The sequence below is a fragment of the Garra rufa genome, chromosome 11 (genome assembly GCF_049309525.1).
Source record: "Garra rufa chromosome 11, GarRuf1.0, whole genome shotgun sequence".
NCBI classification, from domain to species: domain Eukaryota; kingdom Metazoa; phylum Chordata; class Actinopteri; order Cypriniformes; family Cyprinidae; genus Garra; species Garra rufa.
Window position 1 is genome coordinate 40,510,830 of NC_133371.1, and position 23,017 is coordinate 40,533,846.

General features: G+C 35.3%; 1 protein-coding gene across 1 annotated transcript in view; it reads left to right on the top strand.

The window, feature by feature from the left end:
- shank3a (SH3 and multiple ankyrin repeat domains 3a) overlaps positions 1-23,017 on the top strand; it is a 287,571-nt gene that overhangs the window by 262,801 nt on the left and 1,753 nt on the right. The window contains exons 14-21 of the mRNA XM_073851121.1: positions 8,464-8,546; positions 10,665-10,789; positions 10,966-11,101; positions 17,181-17,267; positions 18,822-18,845; positions 19,690-19,814; positions 21,285-21,390; positions 22,299-22,999. Of these exons, the coding sequence (XP_073707222.1) occupies positions 8,464-8,546; positions 10,665-10,789; positions 10,966-11,101; positions 17,181-17,267; positions 18,822-18,845; positions 19,690-19,814; positions 21,285-21,390; positions 22,299-22,999 (1,387 nt within the window). The remainder of the gene's footprint in view (positions 1-8,463; positions 8,547-10,664; positions 10,790-10,965; positions 11,102-17,180; positions 17,268-18,821; positions 18,846-19,689; positions 19,815-21,284; positions 21,391-22,298; positions 23,000-23,017) is intronic.

Here is a 23,017-nt window from a genome sequence, read left to right on the forward strand (position 1 = left end):
ATCACCTTTAAAGTGTATGGGTCAAAAATGTTCTTTTATGCCAAAAATCATTAGGATATTAAGTAAAGATTATGTTCCATGAAAATATTTTGTAAACTTCCTACCATAAATATATCAAAATTAATTTTTGATTAGTACTATGCATTGCTAAGAACTTCATTTGGAAAACTTTAAAGGCGATTTTCTCAGTATTTAGATTTGCACCCTCAGATTTTCTATCTTGGCAAAATATTGTCTTATTCTAACAAACCATACATCAATGAAAAGTTTATTTATTCAGCTTTCAGATGATGTATAAATCTCATTTTCAAATAAAAATGGACCCTTATGACTGGTTTTGTGGTCCAGGGTCCAAGTGTGCTCATCCATAGCTACACTGTTAAGTTAGCACACGTTGTCCTAGCTGTGAAAATCTGGCACACAGACACAAAGCACACATTAAGTGGCTGAAGTTAAAATGTGTGCTGTCAACTCTCTTCACTTCTCTCGTAAGTGTTCATTATATGAGAATGTCAGTCGCCGTAGAGATTTAGCTTCATGAAATGGGACAAAATGGACTTAACACGTTCACACAAGTTCCCCTCGGAACAGGAGATCATTTTAGGGAGTTGTGCGCACTACACTGACAAGAAGTCAGCGCTACAGGAAACCTTCTTCCTAAGGTCTAATGGCCGTTATATTCATTTTCACACTTCATTATCTCATCAAATTACCATTAGGCACTAGATTAGCTGAACTTGAGTATGAGGGCTTTTGTAAGCTTATAACAAATATTTAAAATGTTTAATGGATTTATATAATTATGATATGCTAATTTATTATCAATGTTGTAAACAGTATGCTGCTTAATATATATATTTTTTTCAGGATTCTTTGATCAATAAAAGGTTAAAAAGAACAACATTTATTTAAAATAGAAAGGTTTTCTAACAATATACACTACTATTCAAAAGTTTGGGGTAAGTAAATATTTATTCTTTTATTTTTTGAAAGAAATTAATACTTTTATTCACCAAGGATGTGTTAAATAAATAAAAAGTGATAGCATAGATTTATATTGTTGGAAAAGATTTATATTTTGAATAAATTCCATTCTTTTTAACTTATTTATCAATGAATCCTAAAAAAAAGAATCAAAGGTTCCAAAAAAATATTTTGGAATTTGGCAGCACAGCTGTATATATATATATATATAAGTTATAAGTATATAAGTTTGTATTATTTTATATTGTAGTAAAAAAAATTATATTACTGTATTTTTCTGTATTTTTTATCAAATGTATGTATGTATGTTTGCATACATGTGTGTATATATATATATATATATATATATATATATATATACACACACACACATATATGTTACCCTGGACCACAAAAATGCCAAAAATCAACAGGATATTAATAGGATCATGTTCCATTAAATAAATCAAAACTTGATTTTTGATTAGTAATATGCATTGCTAAGGACTTCATTTGGACAACTTTTAAAGTTTTTGATTGATCCTAACAAATATTGTCATATCCCAACAAACCATACATCAGTGGAAAAAGATTATTTATTTAGCTTTCATATGATGAAAAAATCCCAATTTAAAAAAAAAATTACCCTTATGGCTGGTTTTGTGATCCAGGGTCACATATGTGACATGATATCATATTTTAAGCATCTGTTACTTTGTTGTTACAACTAAGTGTTTTGTGCATTTATTAAATGCATAATAGGAAATGCAACCCAAATATTCCACTGTCCCAGTTTAACATGGCTTGTCTGGGATTTTGTCCGTAAACAAAACCACAGCAAATGCCAGTTCCAGACGCCCGAGTGCACACTGATGTTATCGCAGGCGTGACTGCTGTTCTGTAGGACAGAGCGTTTCGTTAACCCGAGGCACTAACGACACCGAATCATCTGTAATTGATCTAATTGATTCTCCACTGCTTAATTAGATTCTTGTCACTCCTAATGCATCAGTGATGAAGACCCTCGGGGTACGAGAGAGAGAGAGAGAGAGAGAGAGAGAGATGAGCTTTCTTCTGATAGTTGATGATACAGACAGTCCTTGCTCTGGTCTCATGTGATCACATAGACAGCTTTTAGTCGTTCTATGGTAATTATTCGGCAATCAGTACACGAGCAGCTGTTCACAAGGACTTTATTATGCACTGTTTGTAAAACAGATTTTTAGATGGTATGGGAGTTGTTATAAATGAGGTGCTGTGCTTAGAGATAGAGATTTTTCTGTAATAAAATGAATATCGTTTCCTGTGGCTTGACTGGTAGAGCATGGCAGCAGCAATGCCAAGGTCATGGGTTTGGTTCCCAGGGAACACACAAAATATATCATGAAATCACTGTAAATTGCTTTTCACACTCTGATTAACTTTGGATTAATGTGTTTTTACACCCTCTGCTGGTGCTGAAGGCATGCAGTGTGAATCAGGGCAGTGCTTCAATATTACAGCAAGTTGTTTAGCAACAGATCAGCCAATCATAGACTCATTTATAATTGCTACATTAAATATTCATGCACTTGGAACAGCTGCAGTTTAGTTTAAACATCTGAAGGAAAGTTCAAACTGATGCATCAGATAATGAGATGCTATCATTTTTTCACAAGTTTAAGAATACTTAAATAGTTTTTTTTCTTCTTGTCTATACAGTGCATGTCAGTGGTTTTCAGTGTTTTTGGTTTCCAACATCCGGCATCGCAAAGAGTGTGTTATTTCACTGGAAGATCCAGAAATGTAATTTGATAAAAAATTACAAGCTAATTTAAAATTAAAACTTGCATGGATGAATCGTTCACAATAAGATAAATAACATGCATTTAGAAAATAGAAATTTTATTTCACAATTGCATAACACTACATTTCAGACACTGGACAATTTTGAAATTTCAGGCTGTTTTTCTTACATAACTTTTTCAGACTACTGAAAAAAGACATCCAAAGTGCACATTACACTTTATCTTTTAGCATTTGTAGATTTAATTTACAATACATTTCTTTAAAGGCCATTTTTTCTTTTTTCTTTTTTTCTCATGCACTGAGCCAGAAATCCACATTTCAATAGCACTTAAATGCACCAGACTTTACAGTTTTATTCCTGTCCATATTATATAAGTTATACACGTTTTTACTGAGGGGTTTGTTCATATATCATTCACCTCATTTATATGCCATTTTATTAGTTTATATTTACATTATTTACATTTACATTACAAATGAGGACAACAGAAGCAAACAAAAGCAATAAAAGAGCAATTATATGCTGTGCTATGACAAGTCTTAGTCTAACACAGTACACGTAGCAAGTTTTTTTTTAAATAAAAAAAAAAACAGGTAGATAGAATAGGAAACAAACAGAGAATGCTAATATTAGAGAGTCATTTTTTATAAATAAAAAAATAAAAGTTAAGAATAGAAAAACAATAGAGAATGCTAGTGTTGGAGGGAAATTTTTAAAATAAAATAAAACTATTTTTTTTTAATAAGAATAGAGAATGCTAGTGCTAGTCGTTTTGCATTAAAAAAAGAAAGAAAACAAGTAAATAGAATAATATTGAATAGAGAACGCAAGTGTTAGAGGGTAATTTTTATCAAAAAAAGGAAAAACTAAAAAGAATAAAAAAGAACAGAGAATGTGAGTGTTAGAGGGTCATTTTATTATCAAAAAAATTAAAAGAAAAAAGTAAATAGAATAGAAATAGATTAGAAAAAGCTAGTGCTAGAGTCTTTTTTATAAAAAAGAAAACAAGTAGTTAGAATGGAAAAAGAATAGAGAGTGGAAGTGTTAGAGGGTCAAGTGTTGAGAGAAGAGATGTGTTTTTATTCCTTGAAGGAGTAGTTCACAGAATGAAAATTTCCTGATAGTTTACTCACCCCCATGTCATCCAGGATGTTCAAGTCTGTCTTTCTTCAGCCTAAAATAATTACGTTTTTTTTAGGAAAGCATTCCAGGATTTTTTTCATATAATGGACCTCTAAGGGAACCAACAAGTTGAAGGTCTAAATTGCAGTTACAATGCAGCTTCATCATCCAAGGAATAAGGGTCTTATTTAGTTAAACAATTGGTAATTTTCTTTAAAAAAAAATTAATTTTTAAAACTTTTTAACCACAAATCCTCATCTTGCATTATCTTAACGCATTATGTAATCAAGTTGGAAAGGTCACTTGTGGTTAGCTCTTCGTCTGTTTGGGGTAGGATGAAAAACTCCATCACATTTTCTCTTCCAACTTCAAAATAATGTGACATCGTTGTTTTACTCTTTTTGTATAGGCTGTTTGACTTTCTTTGCACGTTCGCTTTGTAAACACTGGATCGGTACTTCCAACTACATCATGCATTTCCAACGTGAATACATAATGCGTAAAGTCAAGCTATTGCAAGACAAGCATTTGTGGTTAGAAAAGTATATACATTTTTTTTTTTTTTTTTTAGAAAAAACAAGTTTCACTTGATAAGACCCTTATTCCTCGGCTGGGATCATGTAGAGCCCTTTGAGGCTGCACTGAAACTGCAATTCGGACCTTCAACCCGTTGGCCACCATTAAAGTCCACAATATGGAGAAAAATCCTGGAATGTTTTCCTTTAAAAACTTTCATTTCTTTTCGACTGAAGAAAGAAAGACATGAACATACTGGATGACATGGAAGTAAGTACATTATCAGGAAATTTCTATTCTGGAAGTGAAATAATCCTTTAAACAGTGTTAAAAATCTTTTAAAAAACGTGTTTTCTCCTGAAAATATTTTTTATTTTTCGTGATTAAAAGAGATAAAAGCGAATGAAATATCCAGTATTCAGATTTCCATTATGGAAATGTATACAAATTAGTGCATATTAAATGACCTAATGCCTCATTTGCTAATTCAAACACAACATTTTTAAAAGCATGCAATACAAAACATTTATCTTAATGTGCGGTGATTAAAGGACAAGTTCAATTCCAGAACAAAAATTTACAGATAATTTATTCACCCCTTGTCATCCAAGATGTTCTTGTCTTTCTTTCTTCAGTCTTCAGAAATTGTTTTTTGAGGAAAACATTTCAGGATTTCTCCCCATATAATGGATATCTATGGTGTCCGCGAGTTTGAACTCCCAAAATGTAGTTTAAATGCAGCTTCAAAGTGCTCTAAACGATCCCAGCCAAAGAAGAAGGGTCTTATCTAGCAAAACGATCGTTTATTTTCCCCCAAAAAATTACAATTTACTGTGTCTCACAAAAGTGAGTACACCCCTGACTTTTTAGCAGCCATTTTAGTATATCTTCTCAAGGGACAATGCTATAGAAATGAAACTTGGATATATTTTAGAGTAGTCAATGTGCTTGTATAGCATCCTAGGCATGGAATTGACCAGAGCTGCACAGGTTGTTGCTGGGATCCTCTTCCACTCCTCACATAGCTGCTGGACGTTAGACACATGGTGCTTCTCCACCTTACGCTTAAGGGTTCCCCACAGGTGCTTAATAGGGTTCAGGTCTGGAGACATACTTGGCCACCCCATCACCTTCACCTTCACCTTCAGCTTCCTCAGCAAGGCAGTTGTCATCTTGGTGGTGTGTTTGGGATGGTTATCATGTTGGAAAACTGCCGTTCAGCCTAGTTTCTGGAGGGAAGACATCATGTTCTGCTTCAGAATGTACAGTACATAATGGAATCTATGTTTCCCTCAATGAACTGCAGCTCCCCAGTACCAGCAGCACTCATGCAGCCCCAGACCATGATGCTAACACCACCATGCTTGACTGAAGACACAGCTTTCTTGGTACTCCTCACCAGAGCATCACCACACATGCTGGACACCATCTGAACTAAACAAGTTTATCTTATAGTCTCATCAGACCACAGGACATGGTTCCAGTAATTAATGCTCTTGGACAGGTTGTCTTCCGCAAACTGTTTGCAGGCTTTCTTGTGAGCCAGTTTCAGATGAGGCTTCCTTCTGGGACGACGCCTATGCAGATCGACTTGTTGCAGTGTGCAGAGTATGGTCTGAGCGCTGACAAGCTTAGCTTCTACTTCTGCAACCTTTAAAGCAATGCTGGCAGCACTCAAGAATCTGTTTTTTGAAGCCAGGTTCTGGTTCCAGGTTGAGGAGAAAATGAGATGGGAGTTTTTCGACATACCCTAACTGTGTTGAACCGGAATACACAGAGTTTACGCAAAGCTAGACAAGATGAGCATCTGAGGTTAAATAGTATATACAGTCGTCGCCAAAAGTTTTGAGAATTACATAAATATTGGAAATTGGAAAAGTTGCTGCTTAAGTTTTTATAAAAGCAATTTGCATATACTCCAGAATGTTATGAAGAGTGATCAGATGAATTGCATAGTCCTTCTTTGCCATGAAAATTAACTTAATCCCGAAAAAAACTTTCCACTGCATTGTTAAGAAGGCTTCAGGGCGTCCAAGAAAGTCCAGCAAGCGCCAGGATCGTCTCCTAAAGAGGATTCAGCTGCGGGATCGGAGTGCCACCAGTGCAGAGCTTGCTCAGGAATGGCAGCAGGCAGGTGTGAGCGCATCTGCACCCACAGTGAGGCCAAGACTTTTGGAAGATGGCCTGGTGTCAAGAAGGGCAGTAAAGAAGCCACTTCTCTCCAAAAATAAACATCAGGGACAGATTGATCTTCTGCAAAAAGTATGGCGAATGGACTGCTGAGGACTGGGGCAAAGTCATATTCTCCGATGAAGCCTCTTTCCGATTGTTTGGGGCATCTGGAAAAAAGCTTGTCTGTAGAAGAAAAGGTGAGCGCTACCATCAGTCCTGTGTCATGCCAACAGTAAAGCATCCTGAGATCATTCATGTGTGGGGTTGCTTCTCATCCAAGGGAGTGGGCTCACTCACAATTTTGCCCAAAAACACAGCCATGAATAAAGAATGGTACCAAAACACCCTCCAACAGCAACTTCTTCCAACAATCCAACAACAGTTTGGTGAAGAACAATGCATTTTCCAGCACGATGGAGCACCGTGCCATAAGGCAAAAGTGATAACTAAGTGGCTCGGGGACCAAAACGTTGAAATTTTGGGTCCATGGCCTGGAAACTCCCCAAATATTAAAACTTGTGGTCAATCCTCAAGAGGCGGGTGGACAAACAAAAACCCACTAATTCTGACAAACTCCAAGAAGTGATTATGAAAGAATGGGTTGCTATCAGTCAGGATTTGGCCCAAAAGTTGATTGAGAGCATGCCCAGTCGAATTGCAGAGGTCCTGAAAAAGAAGGGCCAACACTGCAAATACTGACTGTTTGCATAAATGTCATGTAATTGTCGATAAAAGCCTTTGAAACGTATGAAGTGCTTGCAATTATATTTCAGTACATCACAGAAACAACTGAAACAAAGATCTAAAAGCAGTTGAGCAGCAAACTTTGTGAAAACTAATATTTGTGTCATTCTCAAAACTTTTGGCCACGACTGTAGATTGTAATTCCAAAAACACTGGATAAGACCCTTCTTTTTCAGCTGTGATCGTTTAGAGCCCTTTGAAGCTGCATTTAAACTGCATTTCAGAAGTTCAAACTCGGGGCACCATAGAAGTCCACTATATGGAGAACATTCCTAAAATGATTCCCTCTAGAAACAAAAAAAAAACATGAACATCTTGAATGACAAGGGGGTGAGTAAATTATCTTTAAATTTTTGTTCTTGAAGTGAACTTCTCCTTTAATCGTAGCAGTGAGGTTAGTGATGTGATATTTGTATGTCTAGTGCGCTGTTTGTATGTGTGTGTTGGCGGGGGGCTGATGGTGTCTACAGGCGGGTAACTGAGGCTCACATGAGTAAGGAAGAACAGATTTGTCCCTGCTGTTTGCACTGATGATAACTATCTCCATGCATCCAGACAGATGGACCGTGTGTGTGTGTGTGTGTGTGTGTGTGTGTGTGTGTGTGTGTGTGTGTGTGTGTGTGTGTGTGTTTGGAGGAAGAGACCACCATAGAAAAAGATCCTTTGTGTGTCCCAGACTCGATTTGTCTTTTGTGAGTGCTCGTCCCATCTTTTTATCACTGATGGGCTGCACTTGAAGGCATAAATGCAGGGTTAAGATTGTCTTTTTTCATTTCTGGCTTTTAAAGGATGTTTTTTGTCTCTGTTCTGCATTTTGAGTTGGACAGGGAAAGAGTTGAAGGCCCTCATTTTTCTATCCTTGCATTTAATAGCATAAGAGGCTGGATATTAGCATTTGGTCCAATCTCCTAATGCAGTTAAAGAGGCTGCGCTGGAATCGAACAGATAGACAGGAGCTTCCACCTGAGCTTTTTCATAGCGTCCACACTCTCACAGCCACAGCTTTTAACCTGATTGGCTCATTGGCGGAACGGGACGGGGATCGGGGAGAGTAGCGGTGTGTAGGGGGTACGTCCAGGTGGTCTGGTCGTGGTGCTCCTCATACAGGCATGGTGCTGGAGTCTGACCTCACTGTCCTGCTCTCTCTTATGCCCAGTGATTACATCATCGAGGAGAAGAACGCTGTGCTCCAGAAGAAAGAGAATGAGGGATTTGGCTTCGTCTTGCGGGGAGCCAAAGGTAAGACATGACTTCGAGCTCACGGCCTCAGTTTCCTCTTAGAGTCAGAGTTGCAGCTTCCTTCACTTTGCTTGGTTACATCACTTAAGAGTCAACATGAAACATTGTTTGTGCTGTGTAATGTGATGGATTTTCAATTGAAACAGGATTTTTTAAAAATAACTGTGTTTGGGAAATGACGGGCTTGTGAAAACTGGCCAATCGGATTGGAGCCAGCCTTTTAGTATCATTGAGTAAATAGAGAGATCAGCAGAAAAGGAAAGTCATTTTAGTAATTTCAATAAGACATATAGGGAGTATTGTTTATTAATTAATTATTAAATATGTAAAAATGTAAAAAATATATATTTATATATACATACATATATATATATATATATATATATATATATATATATATATATAATACAAATGACAATAATTATAAGTAGTATTATAGTTGTTGTTGTTGTTATAACACTAATTACAAATAATAATTATTTTTATTAATAACAAGCATCAAAATTATAGTAAATTATTATAATTTTTTTAAATATATGTATAAAATTAGTTGTTGTTTTTTGTTGTTATTAACAATAAGTAACAAATTAATAATTGTTATTATTTTTATTAATAATAATCTAAATATTTTATTATTGATCAAAATATTAATGATTAATCATCAAAACAGACATGAAAATAATAATGAAATTATTATTATTCAATAATAATAATAATAATAATAAAGTATTAATAATACAATTTTGAATCAAAATATTAATAATTATCAAAATTCACATCAAAATAATAATGAAATTATTATTCAATTATAATATTAATAATAATAGTAATAATAATAAAATTTCATAATATCATAATATAAATCATAATATAAAAAAAAATTATAATAGTATAAATACTATCATCAGATTATACAAAATTAATATTTTATTGTTAAATTATTTAAAATATATGTATACAATTAGTTGTTGTTATAACACTACCAGTTGTTAATAATAGCATTTTTTAAAATAACAATTATCAAAATTATAGTAAATTGTTATTGTTATTATTAAATTATTTATTCATATAATAATTATATATAATAATATAATAATTATTGCAATTATTAAATAATTTAAAAATATGTAGAAAATTAGTTGTTGTTGTTGTTGTTGTTGTTGTCAACAATAAGTAACAAGAGTTAGAAATAGTTGTTATTGTTATTAATTATTAATCAAAATATGAATAATTAATCATCAAAATTGATAATAATAATCACATTATTAGTAGTATTATTATCATTAAAATATCAATAATAATAATAATATTTCTTTTTAGATTTAGATACTTTTTATAACTTCTAGTTGTGATTTAAAGAATCAAGAACCATCAAGAACTCAATAACCTTTCTAATATCCTGTGAATAACTAATTAAAAACAAATTTTTGCTCATTTTTAACTAAAATTAACTAATTTAGTAGTTTTTCTCTAGAGTTAAAATGAATGTAACCTTGAAATAGCATCCAACGCACACCTACAATCATTTACATGAAATAGAACTCAATGCATATAATTAGTGCAACAGTGTGTGTGTTTTACAGCTGCGCTTCTGGTGGCAGCATAAATAGAGTTATGTGAATGTTACCTTCATTACTTACATAATCAAATATCGCGGTCACTGGTTCATATTGTGACATTTCTGTAACACATATAGTGATGACTCAAAAGCATTATTAGACAGTTGTGTTTGACAACACATACGTATCGGCAGTGTGTGTGTGTGTGTGTGTGTGTGTGTGTGTGTGTGTGTGTGTGTGTGTGTGTGTGTGTGTGTTAGTGCCCAGTCTCTGGGGTGGCACCATCCTGGGTATGAGTTATGAGTTCCTAATGCCATCTGTTACCCATATGGCATATGGGTGTCAGCAGTCTCTTTATTGCTTTCATAATTCCTATACTATGACTTCCTTTAAGACTAAGAGCAAAACACTTACATATCTATTTAGACATATGTTTATATTACTTGAATTCTTTTGCTTATCCCAGCAGAATTATGTAAATGTAAGGCATTCATTGACTTCATAAAGAATCTCAATGCCTATAATGTGATATTCCATGTGATTCTGTGTGTTTGTGTAGCGGAGACACCCATTGAAGAGTTTACACCCACACCTGCCTTTCCTGCACTGCAGTACCTGGAGTCTGTGGATGTTGAGGGCGTGGCCTGGAGGGCAGGGCTGAGGACCGGTGACTTTCTCATTGAGGTATAGGATTGGTTTGTCTGCTGAATTATCCACTGATGTATCTGCTATTCATCATGTTTCACATTTTTAGTATATAAAAATGCAGTAATGTTTGGTGCAGTTGTGTAGTGACCTTGAGGACCCTGAGGTATTGGAAAAACACTTATGATTTGATTTCTTTGTGATTTTTCTCTCAGGTCAATGGTGTAAACGTGGTAAAAGTAGGACACAAACAGGTGGTGTCACTCATTCGGCAGGGTGGGAATAACCTCCTGATGAAGGTGGTGTCAGTCACACGCAAGCCAGAGTCTGAGGAGTCGGTTAGGAAGAAGGGTAAGGTGCTTGTTGTTTTGTTTTTTTTATTAGATTTTGTATTATGTCATTTAACATTTTTTGTGTTATTATTATTTTAGTTCTTTTAAAATTTTGAAAAGTTTTATTTTAAAGTTAAATTACTTTTCTGACAAGGTAAATGCAGGTTTTGTTTTGTTTATTTTTTTAATTGCTGAATTTTCCCAAAGTGAAAAGGCAAGTATTAATATTATTATTTATTTTTTGCATTTATTTTATTTTTATTTTTATTTTTTTTTACCTTATTTTTTATCTTACAAATTTTTTTAGTTATTTTAGTTTATTTTTTATTTTCTATGTCGTTCTCAAAATGAATTATTATTGTATGTTCCTTTTTTATTTATATTATATTATATTTATTCATTTTTGTTTATTTTTGAAAAAAGACATTTAATTTTTTTTAAGTTAGTTTGCCTCAAAGTAAAATGTAAGTTTATTTTATTTCATAGTTTTATTTTAAAATTATTATTTTATATTTTCTTTATTTCCTTACATTTTAGTTTTTTTCATTTTGATTAGATTTTTTTGTCATTTTAAAAATAAACTATTGTTATTGTTGTATTTTCCTTATTTAATTTTTATTTTATTTTACTTATTAGGGGCCAAGCACTGAAGGTGCGATGGCACCTGTTGTATCTGTTAGGATTCTTCTTATTATTATTCTTCCGCCATTGCGTCTATGGCAGCCCATAGGACCGTTTGTAGGAAAGTAGTATAATTTGGCACACTGATAGAGCACTATCTGAAATGTCACTGTACTGTATCTAATTTGGAGTCTCTAACTCAAACTCTCTAGCGCCACCACTTGTTCAAAATTTCACTTTCTTTTTGGGAATAACTTTTGAACTGTAAGCCACAAAATCAAAATTCTTTTTTTCTCTGAATCCTTGGGTCATGCCGAGTCGGATTAAAAAATCGTAAGGTTTCGTTTTTTTTTCTATAATTAATTGTTTGTAAAACCTACTTTTTCGAACTCGTCCTAGACGGTTTGTCTGATTTTCACCAAAATTGGCTCAGATCATCTTCAGACCATGCTGAAGTGTGTGTTATAACAAGCATGACCTGAGGCTACCTGCAGTGTTTCGTCACAGTGCCGCCTAGTGGTCAGGAGCTATTTTTGCTTATAACTTCTCAATGGAGTAGCCAAAAATCTTTAAACTGGTCTTGTTAGATTCGGAGGGGCATGCCGAGTCGAACCATATCCAATTTTCCCATGTCAGCCATTTTGGGCGTCGGCCATTTTGAATTATGTTATAAAATGCTGTATTTTACGAATGCATTGACGTATCGTTACGAAACTCGGTATGTATCTTCGTCACCATGCCCTGACTATATTCAAAAAGTTTGGTGGCAGCGCCACCTTGTGGTCAAAAGTTATAAGGAAATGTAGAAAAATGTTAATAACTTCTAAGAAAAATTGCTTATTGTAATGAAATTGATCTCAAAATATTCCTTGGGTCAGGCCGAGAACATCAATACCAATTATGCCAAAATTGGCCGAACTTCCTGTTCGCCATTTTGATTCATGTTAAAACCTACTTTTTCGAACTCCTCCTAGACCATTACTCAGATTTTCACCAAATTTGACTCGGATCATCTTCAGACCATTCTGACAGAAAGTTATGGATTTCGTGTCAATATTCGAAACCGTTTTAATTTAACGCATCAACGAATTTGCTGAAAAGATGCCAAAGTGCATCTGAAGCAGTATCTCTGCAAAGCTTTGAGATATTTGCACCAAATTTTGTATGTGCCATTGCCACCTCACACTGATTACACCACATCAATTTGGTAACAACGTCACCTATTGGTCAAGAGTAATAAACCATTCAATAACTACTAATTATAAAATTTCCAAAAATGCTAATAACTGTAGATAGCATTAGCTTATTGTAATGAAAGAGTAGTCTCAAAATATTCCTTGGGTCATGCTGACAACATAGATACCAATTATGCCACAGTTGGCCAAACTTCCTGTCCGCCATTTTGATTTATGCTGAAAACATACTTTTTCGAACTCGTCCTAGACCGTTTGTCTGATTTGCACCAAAATCGAGTCAGATCATCTTCAGACTGTGCTGACAAAAATTTATGGAATTCAAGTTGATAGATAAAACCGTTTTCGTACAGCGCCTCTATAAATTTTCGACTTGATGCCAAAATGATTCTGAGGCTTTATCTCTGCAAAGCTTTGACATAAAGACACCAAACTTTGAGTGTGCCTTTGTCACCTCACACTCAACACACCACATCGATTTGATAACAGCACCACCTGTTGGTCAAACGTAATAAGCCATTAAATCATACCAGTAGGCGTTCCACATCATTTTTCTGTCATTTTGACTAAAATCATCTTAAAATTGCTTCCTTTTACTTATTGTTGCAATTGGTCTGCTGTTCCTGCCATCCTTAGCTCCTCATTTTTCCTTTAAATGCTTGGCCCCGTAATTGCCGCTTGCAGCTATATTTTATTTAGTTATTTTAGTTTATTTTTTAATTTGATGAATTTTTTTTATTTTGTATGTCATTTAAAAAAAAATGTATTTATTATCTTTTTTACTTAATTTTTTATTTATAATAATTATTTAACGTTTTTTTATTTATTGTTTTATTTTTGTTTTTGTTTTTTTGTTTCATTTCAAAGTTAAATTAGGTTTCCGGCATGGAAAATGCATGTTTTGTTTGGCTTTGTTTTGTTTTATTATTTATCTATTTTTTTATTTATTTCATTTTAAAGTTAAATTGCTGGATTTTCCAGCAAGAAAATGTTCAGCTATTATTATTGTTATTATTGTTGTTATTTTTAATGTTTTATATTTTTTATTTTTATTTTTATTTTTATTTTTAATGGATTTTCCAGCAATAAAGAAATGCAAGGTCTGCAGTTTAAAACATTGCCTAAATGTAGATCTTATTTATTCATGTGTGCCTTTCAGGAGTAACATCATGCTGTAAAGTCAGTTATGCTCAATTGCATAACTGTAACATTGTGTAATACATCTGAGATATTAGAGTATGTGTTGTTGTAGTTGAGTTTTAGGGAATGTGCTGACTGCTGGTTTTGTTAGTTTATTGTGGGCGGGGCTACTGCAGTCAGACAGAAGAGCTCTTAAAGGCACGGGTTGCTAGGGAACCAGTCTTTGATGCTCTGTACTGTATGCAATGATCAGACAGTGAGAGATTTCTCTCAGCAGGGCGAATCAAGTCTCAAACATGAGGAAAAGAAATGCTGCAAGAATGAATAAAGGTGCGAGTGTAACAATCACAGCCGAACGTGACTGTGTTGGTCGGAGGAGAAAACCTCAGAAGCATTAACTAAATGACAGGGTTGTTTGTCTCAAGGAATTGTGATGACTAAGCAGATTGAAGTGTTTTCCGTTCAGCCTTTCCACATACACACATTTGTGCGTTCCTACACCCACTCGATCGATTAGCAGTTGAATGAGTTTACCGGTGGAGTTATTAGAATCACAGCAAAACCTCCAAACCCAAAGACGAAGTCTATTCAATATCCATGTAAACTAGCCTCACTTTTATCTGCAACTCCCACACATTCTGAAACCTTCATTGACCTGTGTTTGCCTTTAGTGGATGATGGAACATCATAGTAAGATAGTCGTTTAGCAGACTATTTTGTCCAAAGCATCTTACAGTAATAGATTGAATCAGGATGACTATGTTAAATCGTCCCTAACTCTAAAGATACTTAGATAAAATGTTCCTGAATTCAATCTATGCTTTTGCTATATGCTGTATGTTATGCTACAGGAACTTGCTACTGCCAAAGCATTTGGGGATACGGTGCTGTGAGTATTTAAGACATACTGCTGCTGCACAAATAGCATACAATAACCTGTATCAGAGCTATACAGGTGGAGCTGGGGAAAGTGGAGGGTTTCAGAGGAACTCTAAAAGCCCACTGCGAAATGCCCAAGTGAATACTACCAGCCATTTAAATAGCTGCAAGCTGCAAGTTCATTGGTAGTGTACGCAACATGAACCAATCAGCTTGTGCCAAGTTTTATAACACGTATAATACGCTTAAGATGAATCTGCCCCTGAATCTGGTTATTAGATTTTATTTCATGTACATTTTTTGTATTTTATTTTAAAATTAAGATAATATCAAAAGGTATTTTATTTCTATTTTATTTTATTGCTGGAATTTTTTACCAAGGAAACTGACTAGACATTTAACATGCTCCTGAATCTGTTTTTAATAACGAAAAGTATTTTATTAATTTGTAATTTCATTTTATATTTCTTTACATTGTTTCTGTATTTTTTACCAAGAAAAATGACTAGAAATTTAACATGCTCCTCTCATTTAACATGCTTATCTATTATCTATTTTAATTTATTTCATTTTATTTTACTCTCTCAAGTGCAAAATGCATTAACTACACTTATTTTAAATGAATTTGCAAGATGCTTTCATGGAAAGCTTTTTTTTTTTTTTACTTTTTTGTTTTGTTACAGTATTTAATTTTATTTTATTTTATTACTGGATTTTTCACCAAGAAAAATGACTAGACATTAAATATGCGCCTGAATCTGTTTTTTTATATTTTATTTTATTTACATTTTCTATGTTATTTTAAAATTAAGATAATATCAAAATTTATTTTTATTTTATTTTGTTTATGGATTTTTCACCAAGAAAAATTATTAGATATTTAACATGCTCCTCTCATTTAATATGCTCATCTATTTTGATTTATTTTATTTTAAAATTAAGATTTTTTACCAATGAAAATGCAAGTATAATTAACAAAGTGTGTAGCTTATATGATCCATAGCTTAATAACTCTGCATAAATGTTATTTATATATGTTCAACAGTGAGTCTCTCAAGTGCAGAATGCATTAAGTACACTTATTTTTAATTCATTTAAAAGATGCTTTCAACAAAACCTTTTTTTTTTTGCCAACACAAATGCGTGTTATTAACCAAGTTTGTAGCTTATGATATCCACAACTTAATGTATTGCTTAAATCTAATTTATATATGTTCAGCAGTGAGTCTCTCAAGTGCAAAATGCATTAAGTGCACTTCTGTTTAATGCATTTGGAAGATGCTTTGAAAGATTGCATTGAAGTTATACATTTGATCAATCGAACCCATGACCTTGGTGTTGCTAGCAGGATGCTTTGCAGCATGCAACAGAAATGAACTATTCCTGCAGTCAGAGGGAAGTGATAAGTTGTGTATACCCCAAAGACAGATACTTACCCTTAAATCTGATTGTCGATAGGAATGTTGTTCTAACTTGGCAAAATTACGGTCACCTGCAAAGTTATTGCAGGGTTATTGCATAACTCTGGGCTATGTAAACCACCACACACTTACACACTACTGATGAAGTAATAATAGAGTGTCTGTTGTTAGTTTTGTGGCTATATCCTCCCACACACACATACAAACTCACTCAGACACACACAGATTCTCACAGTTGAAATGCACAAACCCAGGCCTTGCTCCTGCCAGAGTTGCCATGGTTACTACAATGCATGTTTGAAGTAAGTATTGCATTAGAGCCTTGGTATTTCTCTCCTCTCCTCTCTCTCTCTCTCTCCAGCTCCACTCTGGTCTGCAAGGTTGTTAGCTGAAGGAGTGAGGAGTTTTACGCCGATGTTTCTGAGACAACAGAAGTGTCTGATCTCCTGGAGCTCTGATCGTTTTCTTGGTGTTTCTCGTATCGCTGCTTGGGAGTTTATAGCATGCTTTGGAAATAGCAGCAGGTTTCGTTTCTGAGAGATAAAGGGATTGGGTTGTGAGAGGCTGAATGTGATATGAAGGGTTTGGGGAGACGAGAATTTCTTTCTACCGTCGGAGGGCCACCAAGAACGCAAGTTGGTTTCTGGGCTGATAGTTGCATGATTCTATGTTGCATGTCAGAAAGAGAAAGGCAGAAGCAGAGAGTTTAATCGTGATACGGCAGTGTGATACGTTGAGCTTCGGATGAAGATGGTGAAAAAGCGCTGGCAGCTGCCAATGGGTAGCAGCCGCGAAGGCCCCTCACCACGCCATCCTGTCTTCTCATCTACTCCTTGCCTTTCCTCCACAGCGCCCCCGCCTCCAAAAAGAGCGCCCAGCACCACCCTCACCCTGAGGTCCAAAAGCATGACCGCTGAGCTCGAAGAACTAGGTAAGATGCCCTCAAACAAAAACATGTGCTATGTTGGTTGAATAGTTTCCAAATTTGCTGAAATGTACTCACCCTCAAGCCTTCAAAGATGTTAGATAAGTTGGTTTCTTCATCAGAACAGATTTGGAGAAATGTAGCATTGCATCACTTGATCAACAATGGATCTTCTAAAGTGAATGGGTGCCGTCAGAATGAGAGTCCAAACAGCTGATAAACACATCACAATAATCTACAAGTAATCCAAATGACTCCAGTACATCAGTTAACATCTTGTGAAGAGAAATGTAAGAAACAAATTTGTCGATAAGATTTTAAAACTGTTGTCCTATATCCAAAATACTACTTTCTCCAGTGAAAAATCTGTCTCTTCTGACAGACCAAGCTTTGTTTACAAGCTAAAACAATGCATATTTTAGTGGATTTTGACGTGAAAGGGCAACAGGGGATTTTTTTCCACTAGATGAAGCGTTATTATGAATTATGTTCAACAGTGAGTCTCTCAAGTGCAAAATGCATTAACTACACTTATTTTTAACTACACTTATTTTTATTTTATTTTATTTCTGGATTTTGAAACAAGGAAAATGACTAGACATTAAATATGATCTTCAATCATTTTTTATATTTTAATTTAAGTTTTTTTTTATCAAAATAATATCAAAGGTGTTTTCATTTTATTTAATATTATTGCTAGATTTTTCAACAAGGACATGAATTGAGGGGACTGGAGTTTTTTATATTTTTATCAATTTTTTTTCTGGGGGGGGGGGGGTATTAAGATAATATCAAGAGTTATTTTATTTCATTTAAAATTTTATTTAATATTATTGCTAGATTTTTCAACAAGGAAAAATCCTTTTGCTAGATTTTTTAACATGCTCCTAAATCTATTTTTCTATATTAGAGTTATTATAGATTATGGACTTGTATTTGGGCTGGAAGCCACGGTAAAGTTAAAATAACTTAATGATGGATTTGTTTCTTACAAACCTACAGCTTTTCACTTTATAAGACATTTATTGTGGTATTGAAGTCGTGTGAATTACTTTTGTGATACTTTTATCAGCTGTTTGGACTCTCTTTCTGACGGCACCCATTCACTGCAGACGATCCATTGGTGATGAAGTGCACATCCTTGGATTTTAAGCTTATGTGCTTATGTAGATGGACATTTTGGGCAACAGGGTTTCCTTCAACTATTCAGATAATCATTCAGATGATTAAATAGTCAATTAGGAGAACTGATAGTTTTACACATCTTATTCCCCACATGCACATGCACACTCATTTGGATGCAACATCTATCTGTCTCTCTCTCTCTCTCTGTTGCTCTTTCTTGTTTATTTATTAACTGTGTCATCTCCCTCCTGCAGCCATTTGGGCTGTTAAAAACATCAGCTGTCTTTTCCTCTCTCACTCAATCTGTGCTCTGAGTTTACTGAGTTTGCTACACGCATTCACACTCGCGTTCACACGCCGAAACACATATCGACAGACATTTGCTGCTGTGAGACTTTAATGGAGAAGTTTTCTGTACATTTATTTCATGCTCAGCCTCTGCAAGGAGGAGAAGAGGAGGTGAGTTGAGGTTTTTAGAAGCCAGCGAAATCACAGAAGCATGTGTATGCAACCATCTTCACCTTGCTCATGCTGGAATATGATTTATTTAGCTCTGTTCCAAAACCTAGTGAGCTGCCTACCTAAACAGTATTTTTAGGCATTCCCATCACAAAGGCAATAAAATTGTGCTCTCTTATAAAATAGAATGTTTTGGATCTGCTGGAATGTTTTGAAAAGATTCTAAATTAAACTAAATTATATTGATTATAGCATTCAAATTTTTAAAACTTATATTAGTATTTCTGTGCTAAGTGTTTTTCATGCGTATTTGAATTCAACACTCTTAGCGTAGCACCATGTTTAATGCCAAATTGGAAATCCATTGTGAGTTCACCTCTCGTACTTCACACAAGGAATTCTATTTGCGTGGCACATGGAGTGTTCCAAATGAGTCACTTATGAGGTTCTATTTCAGTTAGGAGGCTGCCTTGGGGACCGTTCACACAGAATGCACTCTTGCCTCCATCTGTGTTGTTTTTTAATTGTTTTTCTTTGCGAACATGCACTACCTTGATAAACGTCATAAAAACATATGAATGTATCCTGTGTAGGGCATTGTCAAATAGACAGTAACAGACAGGCAGGTCTATGGGTTGGAACCGAGCTTGTCATACTGCACCTTTTGTCATAAATAAGAAGCACTGTGAAATTGCATTATGTCATTAATGTTTTCATTTCATATTTATTTTGCCTTTTTTGTTTCAATGCATGTGATCAAATAAGATCCATTTTACAACCTGTTGAGCACTATTTGTGTGGGCGTTTATAATGGACATGGTTTTATATGTGTGTTTCTTAACAGAAAGGCTAGATGAGATTTTGGCCTCTCAGGAGACAGTACTGAGGCCAAAGGTGGAAGCAGACTACAGAGCAGCCACGGTGAAGCAACGTCCTACCAGTCGCCGAATTACACCAGCAGAAATCAGTGTAAGATGAAATGATCAGAAAGTGTCCTATTTCAGCAGCATTGACTAGATATGTTGTACACAATGGAGTTCCAAAGCCAACATGTTTCTTTGCTTTATATTGCAAAACTGAAAAACTGGCTTTATGCAGATTTGATGGAGGTCTAATGTACCAGCAGAGTTTTGCTGTATACAAGCATCCAAAACACAACATACCCTATGCTGGTCCTTTCAGCAGAGATGAAGCTTTTTGCAATAACAGTAGCCAGTAGTAACACTTTGTTGATATTGTGCCAAAATATTCTAGCTTAACCCTTTTAAACATAGTCAAAAGTTTACATACATCTTGCAGAATCTGCTAAATGTTAATTATTTGACTCAAAATAAGAGGGATCAAACAAAATGCATGTTGTTTTAATGTAGTACTGACCTGAATAAAATATTTCACATAAAATATGTTTACATATAGTCCACATAAGAAAATAATAGTTGAATTCATAAAAATTACCCCTTTCAAAAGTTTACATACACTTGATTCTTAATACTGTGTTGTTACCTGAATGATCCACAGCGTTTTTTTGTTTTGTTTTGGGTTTTTTTAGTAATGATTAAATGATTCATGAGTCCCTTGTTTGTCCTGAACAGTTGAACCGCCCGCTGTTCTTCAGAAAAATCCTTCAGGTCCCCCAAATTATTTGGTTTTTCTGTATTTGAGCCCTGTTCAACAATGACTGTATGATTTTGAACTGAGGAACTCAATATGCAACTATAACAGAAAGTTCAAAGCTCACTGATGCTTCAGAAGGAAACATGATGCATTAAGAGCCGGTGGATGAAAACCTTTTGAATTCAGGGTAAATTTAACTTATTTTATCCTCTGGGGAACATGTAAGTATCTTCTGTAACTTGAGAAGGGCAGTACTTAATGAAAAATTATTTGATATTTAGGTAAAATAAGAAAAATTTACACATGCTCATTCCGTTTAAAACTGTACACCCCTGGCTCTTAATGCATCGTTTTTCCTTTTAAAGCATCAGTGAGCATTGGAACCTTCTGTAATATTTGCATATGAGTCCCTCAGTTGTCCTCAGTGTGAAAAGATGGATCTCAAAATCATACAGTCATTGTTGGGAAGAGTTCAAATACATGAAAAGGCTGAAAAACCAAAGAATCTGTTGGACCTGAAGGACTTTTCTGAAGAACAGCGGGCAGTTTAACTATTTAGGACAAGCAAGGGACTCAAGAACAACTATCACTAAACAAAACACAGCTGTGGATCATTCAGGTAACAACACAGTATTAAGAATCAAGTTTATGTAAACTTTTGAACAGGGTAATTTTTATAAATATGTAAACGTCTTGTGTGAAATATCTTATTCAGATCAGTACTAAATTAAAAATAACATGCGTTTTGTATGATCCTTCTTATTTTGATAAAATAGTTAACATTTTGCAGATTTGACTTCAACTCTAAATGTTTTTTTTGTGCAGTCTCTTTTTGAGCGGCAAGGACTTGCTCTCCATGGTGCTCTACACCCAGCGTTGGAAAAAGCCCACATGCAGCTGCCGAAAAGCATGGCTAGAACAAAGTCTTTTGGTAATCCTTCAGGAATCTTTTACATACACTTCTCAATTTGAAATAGCAAAAGTGCTTTGCTTTGTTCTAGTTTCTTTGATCCTTCTTTGATCCTCAAATCTGAATGCATTTAAATGCAGAACTTAACACACATTTGGAATGCCAAGAATTAAGAGAGTTGTTAAAGAGCAGGTCATATGGTATTTTAAAGTGCCCTAATATTGTGTTAAAGTCCCCTACAACAGGTTTAAATGCATCTAAGTTAAGAAAACATTGTAATTTTCTCAGAATATACATTTAATATTTGCAGTGATTTTAAAATGATTCGCTTGAAGCAGTTCAGAGCTTAAGGTTGGTAAACCCCTCCTATCCATTAGCCAGATCTGCTCTGATTAGTCAGCTGGCCAAGTCTGTTGTGATTAAATTAAGTAATTGAAAAAACAACAGTCTACATTAATCAACACATGGTTAGGAAATAGTGGGTTCACAGCAAATTATCAGAACTATTTCAGTAAGATTGTGGTTTACCTGGAAACCTATAACTGAACTAGGTATACATCACATATTAGCACCAAAAACTTGATACTTTGAGCTCTGAAAATGCACACATAACGTATTAATCATACTTACAGGTTGTGGTTCAGAGACACTTGTTGGTCCAAATAAAGAAGGTACTGACTTGTCTTTCATGGACAAGCATTTAGCGAATCCCGTGTTGAACTCACAAATACAAAAAAAAAAAAAATATTCAGATTGTATTGCTGTGGTATCGAGCAGACTGTTTACTTTGTAAGCTACGTTACAAACTGCAAAAAGTATATTTTTTGTAAATGCATATGGCCTGCTCTTTAAATTAAAGACCAAAGACCTAAACTATTGCATACTTGTTCATCATCCATTTTTATGCATCTGTCTGTCTGTCCGTGCAGGAGCAACTGAAGAGGATCGACTGTCTGCCCTGGCAGCAGAGCACAGGTTTCCGCGGAGCTCCTCCATGACGGACAGCTTGAGAGACAGCCATAGCATCCCTCCACCTCCTCAAACGGCTCCCCCACCTCCCCCATCGCTTTACTATCTAGATACCGGACCCCCTCCTTCGTTCTGCCCACCTCCTCCCCCTGGCCGCATTCACGACCCCAGCCGTTCCAGTTTTAAACCAGGCTCTGAACCAAGACTGCACGCTTTGCCACAGACGATGTCTGCTGAGATGTTTGAGCCTCCTCGCCATGCCTCCCACATGGACAGGCAAAAGAAAGCCCGCTCCATGATCATCCTGCAGGACTCCTCCCACCTTCCGGTGGAGCCTACTGACATCCCCAGGCCAGGTCCTGTTTCAACTCCACCCGAGAGGATCAAGCGGAAAGGTCGAGTCATCGATAACCCCTACGCCAATGTGGGCCAGTTCAGCGTGGGCCTGTTCACACCGCCTCTGAGCAAGCCGCAGCGGAGGAAGAGCCCGCTTGTAAAGCAACTGCAGGTAGAAGATGCCCAGGAGAGAGCTTCGCTAGCACTGGCATCCATCCATGCGAGAGAGCACTCACCCTCTGGGCGCCTGGCTGCCCACCATACCAGCAGGGCTGATTTTTATCAGCAGCAGCAGCAGCTGTTGCATGAACGCAGTCAAGCTCAGGCTGAGGGGCTGTTGCAA